The sequence below is a fragment of the Peromyscus leucopus genome, chromosome 18 (genome assembly GCF_004664715.2).
Source record: "Peromyscus leucopus breed LL Stock chromosome 18, UCI_PerLeu_2.1, whole genome shotgun sequence".
Lineage (NCBI taxonomy): Eukaryota > Metazoa > Chordata > Mammalia > Rodentia > Cricetidae > Peromyscus > Peromyscus leucopus.
Genome location: NC_051078.1, coordinates 1,386,964 through 1,409,934, shown reverse-complemented (window position 1 = coordinate 1,409,934; position 22,971 = coordinate 1,386,964). Strand labels below are relative to the sequence as shown.

Sequence of the window (22,971 nt, the reverse complement as noted above, 5' to 3'; positions counted from 1 at the left end):
TTAGGCTGATCCTCCAATTTATGACAAGCAAAAGAATTTTAGCTAGTTGTATTCTGTACACAGTCTGCCAAGATAATTTTTCTGCCCTTTTTGTATCATGAATCTTAAATGTTCTTATTAATAAAATCAAACCTGAGGCCAGTTATTGGGGTGAACACTGGAAGATCAGAGAGCCAGAATAAGCCACAGCTACCTCACCTCACCGGATCCTCAGCTGGTCTTGTTTCCTCAGACTGGAGGCCTCTGAGTCCTCATCCAGAATGGGTCTCAGCTGAATTGCTGCTCAAAAGCCTGAATGCTTAACCAGCGAAATTCTTAACCAGGCCAAAATGCTTAACCAGGCCAAATGCTTAACCAGCCAAATGCTTCTAGTTTCTGGTCCTCACACCTTATATACCTTTCTGCTTTCTACCACCACTCCCTGGGATTAAAGGCTTGCTTTCTGGGATTAAAGGCATGATGAGTCACCATGCCTGTCTATATCCTTGAACACATGGATTTCTGCTTCTGGAATGCTAGGATTAAAGGCATGTGCTACCACTGTCTATCCTTTATGTTTAATATTATGGCTGCTCTGTCTCTGACCCCAGATAAGTTTATTAGCACACACAATATTTGGGGGAATACAATAACTCATTCTTTCATTCCTTTTTTTCTTTTTTTTTTAAATATTTATTTATTTATTTATTATATACACAGTGTTCTGCCTGCATGTATACCTGCAGCCAGAAGAGGGAACTAGATCTCATTACAGGTGGTTCTGAGCCACCACGTGGTTGCTGGAAATTGAACTTAGGACCTCTGTAAGAGCAGCCAGTGCTCTTAACCTCTGGGCCATCTCTCCTGCCCCCTCTTTCTTTCTTTAAAGGTAGATAACAGAAATTCTTGAACTGGTTTGAAACAGACTGTGGACACCAGCTCACACCAAGCTTTCCTGAGAATTCACTTCAACAAAGAGGAGGCATAGCCTGAATGTCAACCAACATTTCCTTTTATTTTGAGGACACTAATATGAATAAAGATGCATTATTTTTCTGACCACATCATTGAAAGCTTGTTTTACTTGCTTATTCCTTAGAGTGTAAATGAACGGGTTCAGTAAAGGGGCAACTGAGTTATTGAGCACAGCCACACCCTTATTGAAGGCAACTCCTTCTGTTGCTGAAGGCTTTATGTACATGAAGATGCAGCTTCCATAAGAGAGGGAGATGACAACCATGTGGGAGGAACATGTGGAAAAGGCCTTCTTCCTCTGCTGTGCAGAAGGGATCTTCAGAATGGTCCTGATGATGCGAGTGTAGGAGAGAATCTCCAGCACCAGGGTGACTATCAAGGTCACCACTGCTAAGACAAAATCAAAGAGTTCCAGCAGCTTTGTGTCTGAGCAAGCTATTTCTATGAGGGGCCCATAGTCACAGTAATAATGATTGAGCACATTGGATGCACAGAAGTCCAGCTGACTAGTCAAGATGATTGGGAATAAGATGATTAGGAAGCCACTCAGCCAAGAGCAGAGGACCAGCAGGGTGCAGACCCTGTTGCTCATGATGGTGGTGTAGTGCAGGGGTTTGCAAATGGCCACATAGCGGTCATAGGACATGGCAGTCAGAAGGTAAAACTCAGTGGCTCCAAAGAAGATGGCAAAGAAGTACTGAGTGAAGCAGCCAGCAAAGCTGATGGTCTTAATTCCTGTAGAGATGCTGACAAGCATTCGAGGAGTAAAAGTGGATGTGAAGGAGATTTCCAGGAAGGAGAAGTTCCTGAGGAAGAAGTACATGGGTGTCTGGAGGTGGGAATCCAGCAGTGTGAGGATGATGATGGTGAGATTTCCCATAATGCTGAGAATGTATGTGAGGAGGAGGAATAGGAAAACACAGATTTGAAGCTCTGGTGCATCTGTGAGTCCCAGGAGAATGAAATCACTGAAAGTCTGATTTTTCATCATCTGCTTTGATACCCTGTGAAGCTGAGAAAGAGAGAAGTGGGTGAGGAAGGTGAACTGAGCTTAGCAGTACAGAGAGGAAGCCTCAGAGTCTTCCTGAAAGTTTGTTTTTAGGAAATTCAACTGTTCTGCATCATCCAAACACCATGTCTGCTTGTTTGAAACTTGCCCTTCACAAAGTCTCTTTTAAAATGTGTGTCCTATGTCTTGGATGAGAGCAGTGCCATGCCCACCTGGGCTTTCCTGGGTGCATCTTCTTCAATTTTAGTTTTTATGCCTTATTCTTACTTCAAATCTCAGAGGATGTAGCAGCACCTCCCACCTCTCCCCAGCCTTAGTGTCTTGATGATCCACTCTATTGCTGCCATCTCCAACACATTCGTCACCTGCTTTATTCTGTATATTCTATTCTGCTTTAATCTCTGTTTGCTAAGAACCCAAGGCACAGGGTAGGATGGAGTCCCATTCTTTCTCCATCTTCCCATCTCTCTCTCCTTCTTGTGGCCCTCTTTATGTGTTTTAGATTTTGTGCATAGGACATAGCTAAAAAAAAAAACCTTCAAATACTGAGTTCTGTGTGAATCTCTCTCTCTCTCTCTCTCTCTCTCTCTCTCTCTCTCTCTCTCTCTCTCTTTCTCTCTTTGTCTCTCTCTGTCTCTCTGTCTCTGTTTCTTTCTCTTTCCTTTTTTTTGTTTTACTGCAATGGGATTGTTATTCAAGATTTTCAATATTCTTAGGAAGGGTTTCCCGAGCTCTCCCACAGGTCTTTCAGTGTTTGCTCACTCTGTTCGAGGAGACTTTGTAAAGGTTTTCTATGGTAGTTGGGTTTTTGGAACACTTTCTGTTCATTAGTATTCTCTTTTTGGAGAATTTCTCTGCTTTATCTTTCAAAGCTTCTTATTCATATATAATCAGATATGAATGGATTCAGAATCTAATGGATTCAGCACAAGCACACATGGGTCAATGTGCACATATTTTCATTTCATCCTTCTATTAATAAAATATTGTAAACAATAAAATTAAATGAGTAGGTAAATGAAAAAATAATTGTTTCTATAGTGGAATAATATGGGAAATTTATATTTTGTGACTTAGATATGACTATAATATACCATCAAAATAGCAAGCTGTCCCCCACCACACAGTGTGATTCTATCTTTGTGTGCACAGACTAGCGTTTGGAAAAATCCAAGTTGCCCAGAGTTGTTCTTTTGTGTAAAGGACAGAAGACTTTTCTTTTTACTTCATGGTTACCTTGACTATTAAAAATGTTCAAAACAGGTCAAAATGTGTTCTTTACTAAAAACAAAGTTGCAGAAAGGGTAGTAGAAAACATTCAGATGTCTTCAGACCCAAGAAAGGGTGAACATACTCACTTTTTAACACAGGAAAGGTACTGAGGGATTTGCCTCTGGGTCTTAAGTGGGGTGAGTCAGAATGGAGAGGGTGGATGAGGATGGATGTTGGAATAGTAACTAATACTAAAACTTACTTTTTTTTGGAGACAGGGTTACTCTGTGTAGCTTTGGGACCTGTCCTGGAACTGGCTCTGTAGACCATGCTGGCCTTGAACTCACAGAGATCCGCCTGGCTCTGCCTCCCGAGTGCGGGGATTAAAGGCGTGTGCCACCAACGCCCGTAAAACTTAGTTTTTAATACTAACCTGTTCCCTGATTTCTCACAAAGCACAGACTCAGGCTTCTGGATTCTTGGTGCTGTGAGTCAGAATGGAGACATCAGATGTAGATGGAATTTGTAACCCAATGGAACATTCCTATCTGACAAAACATGTGCACTCCTTTCTCACAAAGCACAGGTACAGGCTTCTGGGGAGGTTGTCAGAAAGAAAGATTCTAGATCTCCTCATCTTTAACTTACTGCCCCTTTCATTGGTCCACACAGACTCCACCTGTAATTCCCGAAGAGGCTGCCTATTGAAAGCAACAGGATGCAGGAACAGTGAACTCTTGAGAGTGTCACTTCTTGTATTTTGTCTGAAGGGGTGGTCATGGGCGTCTTTTCAACTTTATATCAGATTAAATAATGTACTTCTTGTTTAATTTACTCTGCAGAGACCATTGGAGGATAAGCGATTGCCATGAGACTCAGGCCCAGGAAATGCTAATTAGCCTCTCTCAAAAATAGTACTGGGAATTAAATCTAACAGGTAACTAGGGAAGATGCTCCAAACAGACCCATGAGGAAGCTGCCTCCATGTATGAGTCAGAGTAATAGCCTTGTGGGAACTGAAGCAATAACTGTGGAATTGGGAGAAAGTGAAGTGTTTTACCCAGGGTTCTCTAAGAAAACAGAACTGATAGTGTTGTTGTTTTTGTTGTTGTTGTTGTGTGTGTATATACGTGGCTTACACATACCCCCCCCCCCACACATATAGTGGATTTACTAGAGTGGCTTAAGGGTTGTTGTTAGACTGGACCAACAATGGCTGCCTCCCAAAAGTAAGGCCAAGAATCCAATAGTTGTTCAGTTCACGAGTCTTAACGTCTTAGCTGATTGTCATTCTATATGGAATCTTGAAGAAGTGGTTTTTTTTTTTTTTTTTTTTTTTTTTTTTTTTTTTTTTTTTTTTTTACATTTTCTGCCTTCATTAAACATAGACTCTTTTCTCATAAAGTATAATCTGAATACAGTTTCCCCTCCCTCTACTTCTCTCAGTTTCTACCCTCCCCATCTCTCATCCATATCCACTCCCTTTCTGTCTCTCATTATAAATAACAGGCTTCTAAGAGAGAACAACAAAACATAACAAAACAAAATATAGTAAGTAAAAACCATCATATTGCGGTTGGACAAGTCAACTGAAAAATAAAAGACCCATAAGAGAAGGCACAAGCAGAGACCCACTCATTCTCACATTCAGGAGTCCCATAAAAGTATAAACTGAAAGCTATAGTATATATGCAGGGGGCCTGTGCAGACCCACGCAGGACCTCTGCTGCTCCAGTCGTCTGAGTTCATAAGAACTTTGCTCAGCTGTCTTAGAGGGCCTTGTTCTCCTCGTGTCCTCCATCAACTCTGTCTCCCCGACTCCTGGCTCCTCTTCCATGGCATTCCCTGAGCTCTTGAGGGGAGACATTTGATGGAGACATCACATTTAGAGCTGTGTGTTCTAAGTTCTCTTTCTCTGTGTGTAATGTCATGTATGTGGAAGTTTCTCTCCTGCCTGCCTGTTCCCAAATACCCAGCAGCTGCTTCCCAAATAATTAACTTGGAGGCTTTATATTACTTATAAATGCTCATCTGGTAGTGTAGGCTTATTATTAACTAGCTCTTACTCTTAAATTAACCCATAATTCTTATATATTTAGTCACTTGGTTTGGTACCTTTTCTCAGTGTGGCATCCTTATCTTGCTTCCTCTGTGTCTGGCTGGTGACTCTGACTCTGCTCTCCTTCCCAGAATTCTCAGTTTGGCTTTCCTGCCTAACTTCCTACCCAGCTACTGGCAATCAGTGATTTATTAAATCAGTTTGAGTGACAAATCTTTACAGTTTACAAGAGGATTATTCCACAGCATTTCCCCCTTTTTGTCTAATTAAAAAGGAAGGTTTTAACTTTAACATAGTAAGATTATATACAACAAAAACATTTATTAAGAATTACAGTAACACTATCTAATCCATTTGCATATGACAAAATAAGAGAAAATACTTATTTCTCTTATCTTGGTGAGTCTAAAGTTTTATATCTAATTTATCTTTTATTATAACTAAAGAAACACTATAACTATCTAGTCTTCAACTCCATCAAAGACCCGAGAATGAAATAGTATTACCTGAGTAAGCAGGAAGTGCAAGCAAGTGACTTCCAAAAAATGTGAGAAATGTCAGAAATAGCTGGCTGCCTGGACAGTCACCCAAAGTTCCTCTGTAATGTTGGATCATCCATCTTCGGCCTACAGGCCTAGCATATCTGACAGACTTATCTGTGAAGCAGGATTTTTGAAGGACTCTCTTACCTTCTTTGGCAAAGTTCTGCAGTCACTTTGTTTTGTGTCCTGCTCGTCCAATTTGTACAGCATACTGACAGCAATTGAGGCAAGGGCACTTTCTTTGCCCACATGACTTGCTTTTCCAATAAATAAAGCAAACTCCATATGGAGTTTCTTCAATGCCCATCATCTTTTTTGAAGTAATGGTGCTGTCAGGAGCAGATGTGTCTCACTGTCAAGAAAAGTTGAAGTTCTTAAAGCATTTTAATTGCCATATTCTGTAGGTCTTTGAAGTGTTTGAAGATTGTCTATCTATCTGAAATATATCTCTGTATGACCTTAAAAAACACATCTAACATGACTATAAGTTTGCTATTATAGATTACTATTAATCCATACTTCTTTTTTAACACTTTTTTGTTCATTTTACATACCAACCACAGATCCCCTTCTCATCCCTCCTCCTTTTCCCCCTGCCTTATCCCCCGACTCCTCATCCCTTCCTCCAATAGGGTAAGTTCTCCCATGGAGGACAGCTAAGCTTGGTACCTTCAGGTGAAGTAGGACCAAGCCCCTCCCTGCTTTATCATAGGTGAGCAAGGTGTCCAACCATAGGTAATGGGGTCCAGAAAGCCAGCTCATGCACCAGGGATAGATCCTGTAATCCATATTTCTTAATTATATATTACATTTTTAAATGAGCTGTGTAAACATAATATCCTAAACAAGAGCAGAAATATGCATACAGTATAACAAAGTTAACTTTAAATTTGTATCAATAAGCTAAAATCCATACTGATGTAAAATATGTAAGATTAACAGTTGTTTTTCTTTTGGATTAAAGAAGATTTAATAATCTACTCTTTTTATTGTTAAGAAATTTTCTATTCATTTTACATACCAACCCAAACCCCGTCTCCTCCCTCCTCTGCTCCCCAGCTTTCCCCCCAACCGATTTGCATCTCCAAGGCAAGGCCTCCCTTGGAAAGCCAGCAGAGCCTGGTACATTCAGTTGAGGCAGGTCCAAGTCCCTCTCCCTGAACCAAGGCTGTGTAAGGTGTCTCACCATAGGCACTGGGCTCCAAATAGCCCACTCATGCACTAGGGACAGACCCTTGTGGGTTTCTGGGAACTCCACTAGCACCCTGTTTGTCCCTATCCCCATGATGTCTCCCTCTATCATGGTATCTCTTTCCTTGCTCTCCCACGCCATCCCTGTTCCAGCTCGACCATCCCATTCCCTGTGTTCTCTTCCCCCATCCCCTGCTCTCCATTGCCTCCCCACCCCCACCCCCAGTTTACTCATGGAGATCTCATATATTTCCCCTTCCCAGGGTGATCCTTGCACACAATGGAGTACTACTCAGCAATGAAAAACAATGACATCATGAGGTCTGCAGGCAATTGGATGGAACTAGAAAATATCATCCTGGGTGAGGTAACCCAGACTCAGAAGGACAAACATGGTATGTACTCACTCATAGGAGGATACTAGATGTAAAGCAAAGGATAATCAGACTGCAGCCCACAGCTCCAGAGAAGTTAGCAAACAAGGAGGATCCTAAGAGGGATGCAAGAAGCTGTGCTTCTTATCACTGCCAACACACAGAGGCTACTGGAGAAAAGACAGTTACCAAGAAACTGCATTTGACTCCTTTTGTGTGTTTAGAATATTTTTTAAGCTTTGTCAGGTTGTATGTGGAAATTCTTGCCAACCGTTTGGGTGCCCTTTCGGTCTGAGGATTCAGCAGAGGTAAAGAAGTCTCTCTAGTAGCTGGCTGCTTTGCTTCTCTGATCTTTCAGCATTTACTCTGGTTTTTATTACTAAAGCCAATTTGAATCCTCACTGCAATGTCTGGTTGTGGGTCTCTGTATTTCTTTCTATCTGCAGCAGGAGAAAGCCTCTCTGATGATGGCAGATAAGGACCTTATCTGTGAGTAAAGCAGTAGATCATTAGGAGTCATTTATTGCATGTTCTGTGTTGTGAGGGTCAATCGAAGAAAGAGGGTCACTCCAAGAGGTAATTTAGTCTCTCTGGCAGCTGGGAGGAACCGTTTCTATGAAATGAACCCTAAACAGCTGTGCGAAGGTGTATTTACTAATTTTTACACAAAGGCCCCTGATTTAATCTGTATGTTTTCTGAAGGAAAACATCACCTCCCTGCAGCTTTTGTCCTTATTATGTACTGTTTGCAGTACCCAATACTGCAAGACACTCCAGGTGTGGCAGGACCATGTGGTGACCAAAGTCATGCAAAGTCTGTAAAGCTCCTTCAGAAAACAACTCTGTAGATAACAGAAAATGATCACTGTTTTCTACAATGATTTCTTCAAGGTCTAAGTACTTCTGAACATATTGCTTTTTGGTTCACCATTTTCCCTGGTAGAGGCAACTCCAATACCTTCCATTTGGCCTTTCCAACCATAATGGCCCCACTCCACAGGTCAGGGAATCAGTGTGGGAAATTCTACCATCTTCTGAGTGTATCTACCCCAATTATACATCCTGGAGTTAGGGAAATAACTATAGGGTGAGACTGGGGGACCAATTGGACTTACTGGTAGATGCACTTTTGCCAAAACTCCATGATGGCCTCCATAAGCCTCTACTTTAACTGAGGGCTTTAAGGCTTCTTGGGGTCTTTTGGAATTAGCATCAATTCAGAATCAGTACCCAACAGACCCTAGAAAGTCTGATTGTTTCCTTTCCCCTAGTGTATGGTGGCCTTTGTAAAAGGCCACAGATCCCTCTAGAAAAGGATGAGAGGAAGGCTAACCGTAAAACTGTTAGGTATTTTAGCAAGGTCCTTCCTCAAGGGGGACCTAGCCTTCCCTTCATTCAAGGGGTTCTGGGTATGCAGAATGGCTCAAGTCTAGAAACTGGTTCACAGGCCAAGATTCCCTCTTACCACGATCCAACATAATGAATGCCCCTTTCATTTGTTCAACGATTTTTCTGCTTGTACAGATAGAATAAAAATATGGTAGGCTTCCAATCTATTTCATTTCCGGAAATACCACGACTTATTATTACCACAGTAAGCCCTTCAAGGACTCCTAATGTGAGAGCCAAAGCTATGTTTTAAGTTTTAATTACTATGCCTCAGAGATCCATGAAGCAGAAATGCCTGTGACCTGCATGCTCCTTGCCCAAGGACAGATAATTCCTGAAGTGCTGGAGGCTATTGGTTATGGGACACAACAAGCCACATGTTTTCATTCTCTTAAACAAGTTTGCTGGACCCAACTACACCAGTTGTATTTAATCACATGTGGGTAGGAAGTTCATAAGCAGGAGATACATCAGGATGTAGCTTGCCCCTGATTGGACCTTGTGGGAAATGTGGTGAATTATGGGTTTTGCTTCTTAAGCTCTTGCAAAACGTGACTCAGGGCCATTTTCTGGGAATCCGGGTATGGAACTTGCCAGAGCCCATCCATGTAGCCAGATGGTCTCTTGTCCTGCCTGGTATCCCCTCCCCACAGTCCCACAGTCGCTTATAAAATAATTAATCAGAATCTTGTATTAATTATAACTGCTCAGTCATTAGCTCAGGCTTATTACTGACTAGCTCTTACACTTAAATTAACCCATAATTCTTATCTATATTTAGCCATGTGGCTTGGTACCTTTTCTCAGTCCTGCCTTGTCATCTTGCTTCCTCTCTGTCTGACTGGCAACTCCTCACTTGGCCCTTCCTTTTCCCAGAATTCTCCTAGTCTGCTTGTCCCACCTATACTTTCTGCCTGGCTACTGGCCAATCAGTGCTTTATTAAACCAATTCGAGTGTTTTATTAAGCCAGTGTACAAGAGCATTATCCCACAGCACATCCACCTGCCCAATATTTAATTAAAGATTGCTTCAAATTTAACTTTAAACTGTGGTAGTGGTCTTATTCATCCATACAAATTTGTTTCTCCAGAAAGAACCACACCTGGTACCACAATCTGTATTAGTCAGAGTTCGCTAAAAAAAAAGAATGGATGGAATGGGAATGTACATATGTGTAGCTTTTAGCCAATCACCCCTCTCCTCTCTGCTGGTTTGCCTCACCTGCCCAGTGGGGCACAAGAACAGAGCCTGCTTCACACACACTGAAAGTATGCATGTATGTGGAATGCTTTGAAGAGTGTCAGGGAAGTGTCGTATTTCTTTCCAAAAGCTTGTATGCTTATTTATAAGTGTATTTCTCTTTGTGATAAGGTACCTTTCATGCATTATTTGAGAATTTTGTACATGTATACACTACATTCTTGTAAGTGAGGGCACAGGGAAACCACCCAACTGGACCACTCCATGGGAAGAAAGAAAGGTATTTTGGGGTTCACACTGTCAAGGTTGTCTCTCAGGGTGGGGTCAGGGGTGGGGGACAGAGAGGAGAGTAAAACAGTGGAAAAGCAGTGGATTTTGTATGACAGTTGTGGGGTGTGTGTCTTTAAATTTGATAAGGAATTTTCAGATTGACTGGGAACCAGATGACCTTGCCTGAGGTAGTTGACTAGGCAGGATTAAGGGAGATTCCTGGTGGTTTAAGGGAAGCCATTTGGCCTCTGTTTACCCAATAATAATCCTTTTGTTTACCTGGCCAAAGTCCTTATGTTTAGAACTTTGTCACCAGCACTGCCATTGTGGAGGACTGTTTTGAACCTAACAGTTCTATCATATTCTTCCTCCACTTTCTTTTCCAAATCCTCCTGGACCCCATCCCTCCACACTCCCCTCCCAACTCCATGACCTCTTTTCTGTTTTATAATGCACTGAGTTCAGTCAGCTGGCCATAGGCACATGAGTGTGAGGCTATCCAATGGGTCATGGTCATCCTACCAGCGGCCTACCACCTTGAAGAGAATTGACTCTCCCTCCCCAGCAGCCAACAACTGCCATATATATATATTCATTCTTTTTTAAAAAAGCTTATCATACAGTAGGCTTCTATGTGGCTTTCCCAAATGTCCTTAGTGTTACTTATCCTTGCCGCCACCTCTGCTCTGCCTTACCCTAACATTCTCCACCCCACTTAGCACTGCCCATTGGTCTCCTTTATACCTCCAGGGTTCTACTATCTCCACTCCCTTAAGATGTTTCATTCCCCTCTAATGGTCAGTCCCCAGCAATACGACTTCCACAGAGGCTCTGGGTTAAACACAGACATCTAGGGATTTGAAGGCATAAGAGAAAATATTCAGAGTTTCTCTTTCTGGGTCTGAGTCGCCTCACTCAGTGTAATTTTTTTTTTTTTTTAGTTCTACCCACTGCCCTGCAAATCCACAATTTAATGCTCACATCCCTAGAGGACCAGTCTGGAGAAGGCGTAATGGGAGACTTGACTTACAATGGTGTCTGGCAGCTGCACTCTCATATTCGTCTCTGGGCTGTAGAAAACTGCAAATGGATGCCTATGAATGCAGGACCTGTGGATGCCTAGACTTCGACCTTTTCTTCTGGTTCCTAGCATCTGGCCACAGGAAGCCCCTCTGGCAATGTGAATGTTTTTGGTATAGAACCTGGAAAACTTCTGCAAGTGCCAGGGGGCTGTTTATATAGACCTTTCCTGGACTTAGTTTCTTGTCACTGCTCAGACAACGGTTGTGTGAGCGTCTGTGACGTACATGTGCACAGCAAGGTGGCTGGCATGCGCAGTGAATGCCGTGGTTTATGTTGATGACGCTTCCTTCCTCTCCAGTTCATCTGACAAGAGCATGAACGTTTAGAATGTCACCACAAAGACTTACATTTACACATCTGACCACCAGGTTCAGGTTATAGGAGTAAAGCAGCATTAAGAGGCAAATACTGTGTCTGTTGGAAACTAGCAGGAAATTCACATCTGTGGTTGTCCATATTATTTGTATTTTTTCCCACTATGTAGCCCTGGCTGGCTTGGAATTCACTATACAGACCAGAATCTCTGTATCTGCTTCCATCAGCTACTGGGTGAAGACTCTATGGTGGCAATTAGGGAAGTCACCAATCTGATTACAGGAGATAGCCAGTTCAGGCACCCTCTCCACTATTGCTAGGAGTCCTAGCTGGGGTCATCCTTGTGTATTCTTGGGAGTTTCCCTGGCCAGGTTTCTCCCTAACCCCATAATGGCTCCCTCTATCAAGATATCTCTTTCATTGCTCCCCATCTCCATACTTTCCCCAACTAGACCATCCTGATCCCTCATGTTCCAATCACCCCTCCCCTCCCCTCAAACTCCCTCCCCAATCCCAGTTTACTCAGGAGATATAATCTATTTCTCCTTCCCAGGGCGATCCATATGTCCCTCTTAGGGTCCTCCTTTTTACCTAGTTTCTCTAGGGCTGTGGATTGTAGCCTGGTTATCCTTTGCTTTACATCTACTATCCACTTATGAGTGAGTACATACTATGTTTGTCCTTCTGAGTCTGGGTTACTTCACTCAGGATGATTTTCTCTAGTTCCATCCATTTGCCTCAAGTTTCATGATGCCATTTTTTTTTAAAGCTGAGTAATACTCCATTGTGTAAATATACCACATTTTTTCATCCATTCTTTAAATGAGGGTCATCTAGGTTGTTTCCAGCTTCTGGCTTTTATGAATAAATCTGCTATGAACATAGTTCCTTGTGGTAGGATGGAGCATCCTTTTGGTGTATGCCTAAGACTGGTATCGCTGGGTCCTGAGGTAGATTGGTTACCAATTTTCTGATGAACCACCACACTGATTTCCAGAGCGGCTATAGTTTGCATTCCTACCAACAGTGGAGGAGCGTTCTTCTTACTCTGCATCCTCTCCAACATAAGCTGTCATCAGTGTTTTTGATCTTAGCCATTCTGACAGGTATAAGATTGTCTCTCAGAGTCGTTTTGAATAAGCAAAAGACTTTTAAGTAGTGTATTCTGTTTACAGTCTGCCAAGATAATTTTTCTGGCTCTTTCATTCTTTAAAGGTAGATAGCAGAAAGTCTTGAACTAGTTTGAAATAGACTGCTGACACCAGCTCACACCAAGCTTCCCTGAGAAATCACTTCAACAAAGAGGAGGCATAGCCTGAATGTCAACCAACATTTCCATTTATTTTGAGGCCACTAAAAGGAATAAAGATGCATTATTTTTCTGACCACATCATTGAAAGCTTGTTTTACTTGCTTATTCCTTAGAGTGTAAATGAATGGGTTCAGTAAAGGGGCAACTGAGGTATTGAGCACAGCCACACCCTTATTGAAGGCAACTCCTTCTGTTGCTGAAGGCTTTATGTACATGAAGATGCAGCTTCCATAAGAGAGGGAGATGACAACCATGTGGGAGGAACATGTGGAAAAGGCCTTTTTTCTCTGCTGTGCAGAAGGGATCTTCAGAATGGTCCTGATGATGCGAGTGTAGGAGAGAATCACCAGCACCAGGGTGACTAACAAGGTCACTACTGCTAAGAGAAAGTCAAAGCGTTCCAGCAGCCTTGTGTCTGAACAAGCTATTTCTATGAGGGGCCCATAGTCACAGTAATAATGATTGAGCACATTGGATGCACAGAAGTCCAGCTGACTGGTCAAGATGATTGGGAATAAGATGATTAGGAAGCCACTCAGCCAAGAGCAGAGGACCAGCAGGGTGCAGACCTTGTTGCTCATGATGGTGGTGTAGTGCAGGGGTTTGCAGATGGCCACATAGCGGTCATAGGACATGGCAGTCAGAAGGCAGAATTCAGTGGCTCCTAAAAAGATGGCAAAGAAGTACTGAGTGAAGCAGCCAGCAAAGCTGATGGTCTTAATTCCTGTAGAGATGCTGACGAGCATTCGAGGAGTAAAAGTGGATGTGAAGGAGATTTCTAGGAAGGAGAAGTTCCTGAGGAAGAAGTACATGGGTGTCTGGAGGTGGGAATCCAGCAGTGTGAGGATGATGATGGTGAGATTTCCCATAATGCTGAGAATGTATGTGAGGAGGAGGAATAGGAAAACACAGATTTGAAGTTCTGGTGCATCTGTGAGTCCCAGCAGGATGAATTCAGTTAAAGTCTGATTTTTAACTCCTAACACTGGCTGTCTGTGAACACACAGAGGAGTTAAATCAGTGATAGGACAGAAGTCTAGAATATTTAGGTTAGATTATTATTATTATCATTATTATTTAGAATTGCAGCAAGCTTCTCCCTGTCAGGTCCCTGGAGTCATCTTGCTAGCCTGGTGCCCACTTATAATTTCTATGGTGACTTTTTATGATTTCTGCATGCTTTCCTTGTAAACACATCCCTAAATTATTTTCTGTTTTTGAACAAGCCTCTACTTAAAAACAATTAATTAATTTTTTGACAATTTTACTCTTACTTATAATGCATTCTGGTTACTGTCTCTCCCCCACCCTCTTTTATATCCCTTCCACCCTTATCAAACACCCTTCTTCCTGACCTGTCCCTTTCCATGACCTTGGTTTTGTCCTGTGACTGATTCATTTAGCTTAACCAGGGCCATTTGTGCAGTGTTGGATTGGTATTATTCATCGGAGCCTGGTGAGGGTGCCAGTGAGCACATGCCCGGAGCATTCCTGTACTTTTGCTCTTTTATTATGTCGATTAATTCTGCAAAGATGCCCTGTTTACATCACTTGCTTGGCTTCAGTGGGAGAATAAATGAGGTTAACTCACAGTTGAAGAACTTTTAGTAGGCAAACAATTTCATTAAAATTATGGTAACTGAAGAGTCCCCACCTTCCATCTGAGTTTTGGAATTTGTGGTCCATTATCGATATCACTGTCTTTTCTGCTTATTGACTTCTGGCGGTCTTCTTTCTGTCAGGTCCCATTTCTTCCATCCTAGATGGCATCACCAGAGGGACAGATAATGAATCTCCTGTTAGATTACTGCTCTGACTTTTTTTTGTATTTATATGTATTGGTATGTGATTTTATTGTGGCTAGAAAAGGACATTTAAGACAAATGTGCAAGCCTCACTTAAGAGTTTCTTAAGAAGAACTTAGCTAGATGGGGGCTTTTTATACCCTACTTTGAGAATTTGAGGAATTATCTTTTATATAATGAGGAGTAGGTTTCTGAACATCTATGAAACTATTGTAAGAGCCTCTTTATTTTGGCCTTTTCTAGAGTCTTCTCCATAGCTCTGAAATTCTCATTTCCTTATTAAAGATATATTCAGTATACATACATTTAGTCAATAATATATATTTGACATAATCCCCCTCATTTACCATGTTTTTCTTTAAGATATTTCTGCCAGAATACGTCTGGATAAGATAACAGGCATGTGCCCAGTGAAGGAGAAGAGTCAGAATAAGAAAATCAATATACCCTTCAGGAGAAAAGGATGAAGAGCTTTGGAAATTGGCCATGATAGGATTTTTGTAATGTGTGGAGAAAAAGACTGTCAATGCATGAGAAAGACCTCACTGGATGAATGAAGCTCCATCCTGGAGGCTCCACGACACTGGGCAGGGGCAGGGGAGCAGATTCTCACCCAAAAGTAAGTCAGATAGGCTCTGATGAAAATACTCTGCAGTCCTGACCCCAGGATTAGCTCACAGCCCTCAGGGAGGGAGCAGATCTTAGCTGAATTTGACAGTCTTGAGTCTGACACTGCCTGGGTCTGAGCTCAGCAGGTGGATCGACTTCTGGAGCCATCTTAACTGCTGTAGAACCTCCAAATGCTGACGTTCTAGAGGAACACAGACAAGTAGACAAAGGCAGGCTCTTCCCTGGTGCAGATCTCTGTACGCTGGCTGCGTCCCAACGCAATTAAAGACACCTGGGCTAGAACATCAGGCATCCCAGGAGGCATAATCTGGGGCATTTTGCGAGTGTGAAAGATTCTGCCCAGCCCACGGGCTGCAAAGCTGAGCATGACCGGCAGAGACTCCAGGTATGCAAAGAAGGAAATACATGAGAGCAAGGTCAGCCCTGGTGGACTTCACGTACCACATACCGACCGGGAATCAGCAGCACAACTCACAGGAAAGACAGAAACCCGCAAGCGGTTCTCCTCGCATGTTTAGAGCTGACAGCCTTCCACTTTTGAAGACACAGAAAGAAGGTATTTAACACTTCATTCATTTCTTTATTTCTTGACTGTTGTGACGCCCCCTTTCTCCTTATTATATTTTTTGTAGTGTCTTTACATCGTTGCATTTAAAAATATGTTTTTTTTTATATCTTATTTCCCTTCAAATACTCATCTAATTTTGTTCACATGTTTTTCAGTGCTGGGTGGTCTTCTTTTTTGCTTCCTGTGTCTACTCTTTTTCTCACTTTCTATTATACTTTTAGTAGCACTACTTTAAAAAACCCATATATTTTAAAGCAGTTTCCCTTCTTACATTTATCTAATTTGGTTTCCAAACTATTTAATTATGGAGCAATCACATTTTTTTTGTTTAAAATTTTTTTTCTAATCTCATGCTTTTTTCCTCTTCCTTTTCTAATCTCATGTTCTTTTCCTCTCCCCCCATGACATTCTTCTCCACTCCTTTCACTTACCATTTATTTGTTTTCCCATTATTTTAGCCTTTTCTCTGGCTCCTTTCTTTATCAATCATTTATTATTTTTGCACTTATCCCCAATAGCTAAAACTTTGTAAATTTATTTTTATTATAGTATGCATGCATGATATGTGTCCATGGCTCTGCATGTCATGGTGTATATGTAGAGGTCAGAAGATGTCTTTGTGGAATTGGTTCTCTCCTTCCACTTTCATGTGGGTTCCTGGGATTAAATTCGGGTATTCAGGCTTACACAGAAATCACCTTTACCCTCTGGGCCGCCTCACTGGCCCTACTCCACATAATTCTAACCTAGTGATATTTTAAAGTGATAGCATTCTATGTTGATGTTCTGTGATCATTGGTGATGTGTTGGGTTTGATGTCACTGTCACAGGAGTTTTCTCCCGTCATCACTGTGTGATGTTAGGGACTGTGTTGTGGAATATTATTTTAACTGGAAAAAGACGTGTTTCATTTGTTTACGCTGCAGAATATGACTTTAACTGTGTAAAGGTGTGCTACTTTTGTTTGTGCTGCATTTGTTTAAGTATGTGAAGATGTGCTGCATTTGTCTCACCTTGCCTGTTTAAGGCGCTTGATGGGTCTGCTAAAGAGCTGAACAGCCAGTAGCTAGGCAAGAGAAAGGATAGGTGGGGCTGGCGGGGGAAGAGAATAAATAGGAGGAAAAAAAACTAGGCTCTTATAACAGTGACATCAAACCCAATACATCACCAATGACCATAAAAATATCAATATAGAATGTTATGCTCAAAATGAATAGATATTAAAAAAATGAATAGATATCTAAGCTAAGAGGTGTGGAAACTGCAACACAGAAACACAAGGATCATGAAAAAGGAGGGTAACACGATTCCCTCAGAAGAGCATAACTCCTCAACTACTGGAATCAGAGTTACTGAGACAGGTAAAGTGCTGGATGGAGATGTCAAATGTTTAGTAGTTAAGATGATGATTGCCTCGACTTGCTGACCAGCATTAGCTGCACATCAGTGAACTTACCTTTGAATGGACCTGGCTGCCTGACAGGTTATACTATGGTAGTCCCTGGTGTTGCCATCCTGGCTACCACAACCATTCCATTGACCAGTGTTAACTGTCACTGCCAATCAATGAACCGTTCTTATGTACAGCACCAGGACACACACACACACACACACACACACACACACACACACACAAACACACAAACTCACTCACTCTCTCTCCATTATTGAAAGGTAACACGAGAGTAGACTGAGGCAGGGTGAGCATAATAGTACACAGCAGAAAGTGGCTGGCCAGAGAAAACGACTCTCTGTCCTCTGTCATTGTCAGGGTGGCCTCCATAGGCTCCCTGGAAGTGTGCCGTGGAACCTGGAACACACGGAGGTTCTAAAATGTGTCCTCCACATCCTCATAGAAAAGCCTCTCCCACGTGCCATTCCTCGCTCACCAGGGGCAAGACAGTGACTTGCTTGCTTATCTGGACTAGAGGCTCGGAGTCCTCCTCATCACCTATGGAGAAGACACAAGTGGCAATCCAAGGGGAGGGAAAGACTGTATCATCCCATTTAAAAGGGATGGCAAGGGCAGAATAGCTCCTATTTCATGTTTTTTCACTTTGTAGTTTAGTATTTTTGGCATTTTGTATTTTATTACTACTTTATTATTCATTATTGTACTTTATTAAGCTAGTGCGTTATGACTTCCATTTCACTTGAAAAAAATTTTCATGATTATCTCTACTGCACACACAAAACCATATTTCTACAATAGTTTCTCTACTGCCTACTATACGTCTAATCCATATGCTCTCCTTATCACTCATCCCTTCCCTCATGCCTCTTTCTCATATCCTGTAATTTTGTCACTTAAAAATTGATATGCTTAGCACTAATAAAATCTGTAAGTGACATTTTCCCCAACTAGTATTTCAATACTACTGTCTTGACCCTGATTGTGGACACAAGTGAGATGCACAAGTGTGCTCATCTTCATGTCAATGCCAGGATTGCTGGCAAATCATGAGGGGCAGCTGTACCCATCTCTTTCCCAAATAGCAGCAGGGAAACTCCCCAGAAAGACTAACATACAAAACAAACAAACCAAAGAGTGGGAAAATTTAATAAAAAATTAAATCTATAAGACATATCCATCCCAACCAATGTATAACAGACAAGAAAACACAGAAAACATGAGACAAGAGCACACTATGCCCACCATGGCACACCCACAGCCTCACCACTCCCCGGTAATGGAAAACAAAGACACAGATAACTGAAAGTTCAGAGAGAGAATCCAGAGTCCATTTTAAAAAGGATCAATGACAATATAGATAACACAAATAAGCCTATCAACAAAGGGAATCAATTCAGAACCCAGACAAGAAGATTACCAAAGTGAAAGAAATGGTCAGTAACTTAGAGGAGAAATTCAACATCACAGAGGAGAAACTGAGCAAGGAAATTGAGACACTGAGGAAGAACTAAATAGGAATTTTAAAAATGAAATAATTAATCAAAATCATAGCAGAAAGCATTATAAAAAGATCATGTAGAAAGATGAATTTCAAGGATGGAGGATAATATATTCAGACATATAAAAAGAAAAAAATTAATGAATGTGATTCAAACTTCCAAGAATTCTGAGAATTCAAGAGCTGAAAGCTAAGGATCCATTGAGGTGGTAGAGGTAGCTGATACAAAGTTAGAAGGCACAGATATTTTGCTCAATAAAATTATAGCAGAAAATTTCCAAACCTAGAGAGGAAAGTAGAAAAAGTGGGCATCTAAACACAGAGGGTGTTTAGAACCTTACATAGACATGACCAGAGAAGAACCTTCCCATAGGTGTTATAGTGAAGATGCCAACATAAAAAGTAAAGAAATGCTACCAAAAGCTGTAAAAGACAAAAGTCTGACTCACATACAAAGGCAGAAACAGGATAGCGTCAGATCTCTTTTTCTAAAAGCCTGGAAAATATAGAATGATGTATTTCAAGTCCGGAAGTAAATAATTATTAACTAATATTGCTATACTTAGAAAAATTCTCTATAAAAATTGATGGGTGAATAAGAATATTTCAAGACAAACACAAATTAAAGTAATTCATGGAAACCCAGACAGCACTATAGATATCTTCTAAAGAGTATTCCATGTGGAGCAAGGACAATTTCGTTTATGAGAACACAGGAAAGAATGCTTTGTGTGAGAGGAACAGATGAACAGAGGAGACATGGGGAAAAATCAGTTCTGTTCAACACCGCATTGGAAATTGACTAGAAAGACGGTATAAAGCTTATTTTGTTATACAGTTATCCCTTGTCTTTAGTTTTCAGGACACCGAGTGATCTGTTAGTGAAGGAAAGAAATCAAATGATTTCAGGAGGGGTCTACGTTCTCCCCACTGACAGGGGAAAGTGCTCTCAGTGTCTGGGACTTCATCTCATATCCACTAACCCTCCTTGTTGGGTGTTACGCCCTTCCTTCTCATGTAGACATAGTCTTGGCACAGAATCAGGAAAGGTGCCCCAGGTCACTGGTCATATCACTCTTTCACAGAAAGGTTAGTGTTCTACTCAGGAGCCTTGGATATCAAAAATCTTTGTACTTTATATTGTTTTGACTTTTAAGATTTCTGCAATAAGGAAACCCTATGACTCATTCCTGAGCTTACTGAAATTTCAGGGACCCATTTTTTGTTGTCCCCAAGAATGTACAATTAATAAGACACATAGAACAAGTCCAGTCTTCTTGAAGTTCTAAGCTCTGCATATCCTGGTAATTATTATTATTATTATTGTAAATAGCTCCATGTTATCATTTGAAGTGCCATGTGCACATTACATATAATCCTGGACAATTATGCACCAGTAATTTTATAAAGACATTTGTGTTAGGTTTGTAAATGATAGAAGTTGAAAAAAATTGAGCCAGAATCTTGCTGTGTAGCCCAGGCTGGCCTTAACTGCCCCCCTCCTATATTAGCCTCCAAAGTATCTAAGAACTGGGCTTACATCATCATGCCTGGCTAACAGTTGGGAACAATTTGAACTTCCATCAATATAACACTTTTGCCATATCTGAATTACTAAATGAAATATATCACTTAAAAAAAAAGAATGGAAGAGGTTTATGTGAACTCACTTGGAAAGATGTATCTGATACACTGCTGTGAACAAAGTCATTTAGTTCTGAAAGCAGAAAGCATTAGCTGTAGTCACTTTTGTTTTGTATTGTTTCAATGTTGTGAAACAAGCATGTTTTTTAATAAAAAGAGGTACGACTTCATGATTTACCATCACAAAAAGTAATGTTAATATAACTATAAACTGAGAATATACATACCTTTGGCCTTCAGGGCAAATTCTGTGTGATGAAACCATGAACGTCCATGAGAAACATCATGACTTGGGAGCCAGGAATGGATGGAAAATGGCATAAACCTTAAATTGCCTGCTTCTCCATCACTGCTTGTTAGTGTAATAATTGTTCACAACAATTCACAAATTTAAGAAAATTTAATAGGAAAAGTCTACCCTTCTTTTTGCATATCAACTTAGCATTCATTTGTCACTTCTTTTCATGTTAATTTAAATGTGTTAATTTACTACTACCTGGCCATCAAGCAGTCCTCTGAAGTGTGACTTACTAAGTTATGAGTAAGCGGTATGTCTTCAAAGCCTCATTTTCTCTGTTCTAATTGGTCTGAGCCTGATTATGTGCTTAATCTCTGATTAGTAGATGTGAGCATTTTTAGTGCAGTGGTCGTATTCTTTTACTTGTTTGTTTGAAACAGTCTTGCTATTTTGCCTAGACTGGTTTCCTTGGACTCAACCGGTCTTGTCTCAGCCCTCTGAATAACTTAGACTATCGGGCATTTCACTAGAGCTCATCTTGAAATCATATTTAAACTACTTAATTCAGAGGAGACCTCAGCCACGTCAGTTGAGGAAAGAAGTAAAAATCTCATGAGACCCCACATCTAGACTGTGCTAATGAACTCTATTAATCAAGAACCTTTAAATTGAACTTTTAATAGGAGAGTGGGGAAAAAGTTCAGAGAGGCTCTGAGGAATCTCTCAAGAAGACATCAACAGATGGGGGCAGATGCATCATTTTCTTTCCTGGTGTGGCCACTGACAAGATGCTCATGTTCCTGCAAATATTACTCTACCTAGGCTCATGCAAGAAGCCCTAATTAGCCCAGTGAGGTGGTGGGAACAATGAGGGCCCTGAGACTCTGGCAGTGGTTGTGTGAAGATGGAGTTTCCCAGAGGAAATGACAACCATCTGATAATCACTGGGCCTTTGCACTCCTTCCTGACAGAGGCCAAGACACTCCATATACCAAGCTTGGGTGATGAGGAATTTGAATCCCCACATCTCTCCTTGGATTCTGATCTCTCATTGGCTACTTCAGATATAGTTTGTCACTTTGATGACCTAGTGGACCCCTTGTATTCACAGGATGGAAGTTTTTCAGACCAATATGGGGTTCAGACATTGGATATACCTGGGGCATGACCCAAGGCTTTATGCAGAAAGGTGGAAAGCTTCTGAGTTGGGGCTTGACTATCGTGAGGGGCAAGACAGCAGCAGGATCATCCATGCTCATAGGAATAATCAAGACTTGCTTGAAAAATGAAAAATAAAAAGCCCTAATTAAATTCAGTTGGAAACAAAAAGAGGAAAACAAATTAAACCAAAACAATCAACAAACTAAACAACAACAACAGTATCATCATCATCATCATCAACAACAAAACAACACACACAAGAAAGTGGGAGGATTTATTGGGAAGACAAAGCGTTCCGGTGGCTGAGGGAGGGTGTTGAGAGAGAGAGCAATGGGAGGTGAAAAGGGCCAAAATCCATTATATATGTGTATGAAATGATAATTATCAAATAATAATTATCAAAGTATAAAATATAAAATTATAAAATATATCAAAGTATAAAAGCCTTAAGGAAATGACAGCAACATAATGATTAAAAATAATAATAGGATACAAAAATAATAGGAAATAGGAAATAAGATGTTCTCTGAGCAGCTTATTGTGTGTTGGACATAATGCTTTTGTTTTCTGTTGCTGTGGCGATCTCACACCTTGGACAAGGAATATGAGCGATGGCCAGGCTTGTAGCTCTTCCTCCTGCAGTTCCTCCTCTTTCCTAACAGTATTTTGTACCTTGATAATGTTCTTGCGATAGGAGATTAGAGATCCCGTGTCTTCTATTTCCTCCATAAAATGTAGTAACTGTCCTTCCATGTACTCACGGGCATTCCTGACCAATCATTTTTAACATTTAAAAAAATCAATACAGCCCCAGTCTCTAGATTTCTCCAATGGAAGTAATTGCCATGTGACTCTCCTGACAGCTGTTGAATGTCCCCTTGGCGAGAGGGTTTTCAAATTGATTGGTGGATAGGAACAAAGCCTTGGGGACATCAGTTCTTATCTTTGGCCAAGAGCCTGTATATAACAGCAACATCAGTTTCCACTTGGTGTGAGAAATATTGTGACTTGAGGCTGCTTATTGATAAGCAATCTGTTTTTAACTTGTGCACAAGTTTTTTCCCCAACTCCTATTTGACTTTAGACAGGGAAATCTAATGGA

At 41.1% G+C, this 22,971-nt stretch overlaps 2 protein-coding genes across 2 annotated transcripts; both read right to left on the bottom strand.

Annotated features, from left to right (window-relative positions):
* Positions 1-1,006: 1,006 nt before the first annotated feature.
* LOC114681803 (olfactory receptor 6C4-like) lies at positions 1,007-1,945 on the bottom strand. Its single transcript, XM_028855512.1, has one exon. The coding sequence runs from the start codon at positions 1,943-1,945 to the stop codon at positions 1,007-1,009; it is 939 nt and encodes a 312-aa protein (XP_028711345.1).
* An 11,007-nt stretch (positions 1,946-12,952) lies between these two features.
* LOC114681802 (olfactory receptor 6C4-like) lies at positions 12,953-22,622 on the bottom strand. Its single transcript, XM_028855511.2, has 4 exons — positions 22,460-22,622; positions 17,804-17,865; positions 16,928-16,980; positions 12,953-13,904 (listed from the first exon to the last, which is right to left on the bottom strand). Exons 1-4 carry the CDS (start codon positions 22,620-22,622, stop codon positions 12,953-12,955), a joined length of 1,230 nt encoding a protein of 409 aa, XP_028711344.1.
* Between the last annotated feature and the right edge of the window lie 349 nt (positions 22,623-22,971).

Coding starts and splice junctions, on each gene's coding strand:
- LOC114681803 (XM_028855512.1), bottom strand. CDS start 1,945: ATGATGAAAAATCAGACTTTCAGTGATTTCATTCTCCTGGGACTCACA.
- LOC114681802 (XM_028855511.2), bottom strand. CDS start 22,622: ATGGAAGGACAGTTACTACATTTTATGGAGGAAATAGAAGACACGGGA. Junction 17,866..22,459: donor GCTCATATTCCTTGTCCAAG/GTGTGAGATCGC, acceptor TCTTCTCCATAG/GTGATGAGGAGGACTCCGAG. Junction 16,981..17,803: donor AAGTCACTGTCTTGCCCCTG/GTGAGCGAGGAA, acceptor TCTCTTGCCTAG/CTACTGGCTGTTCAGCTCTT.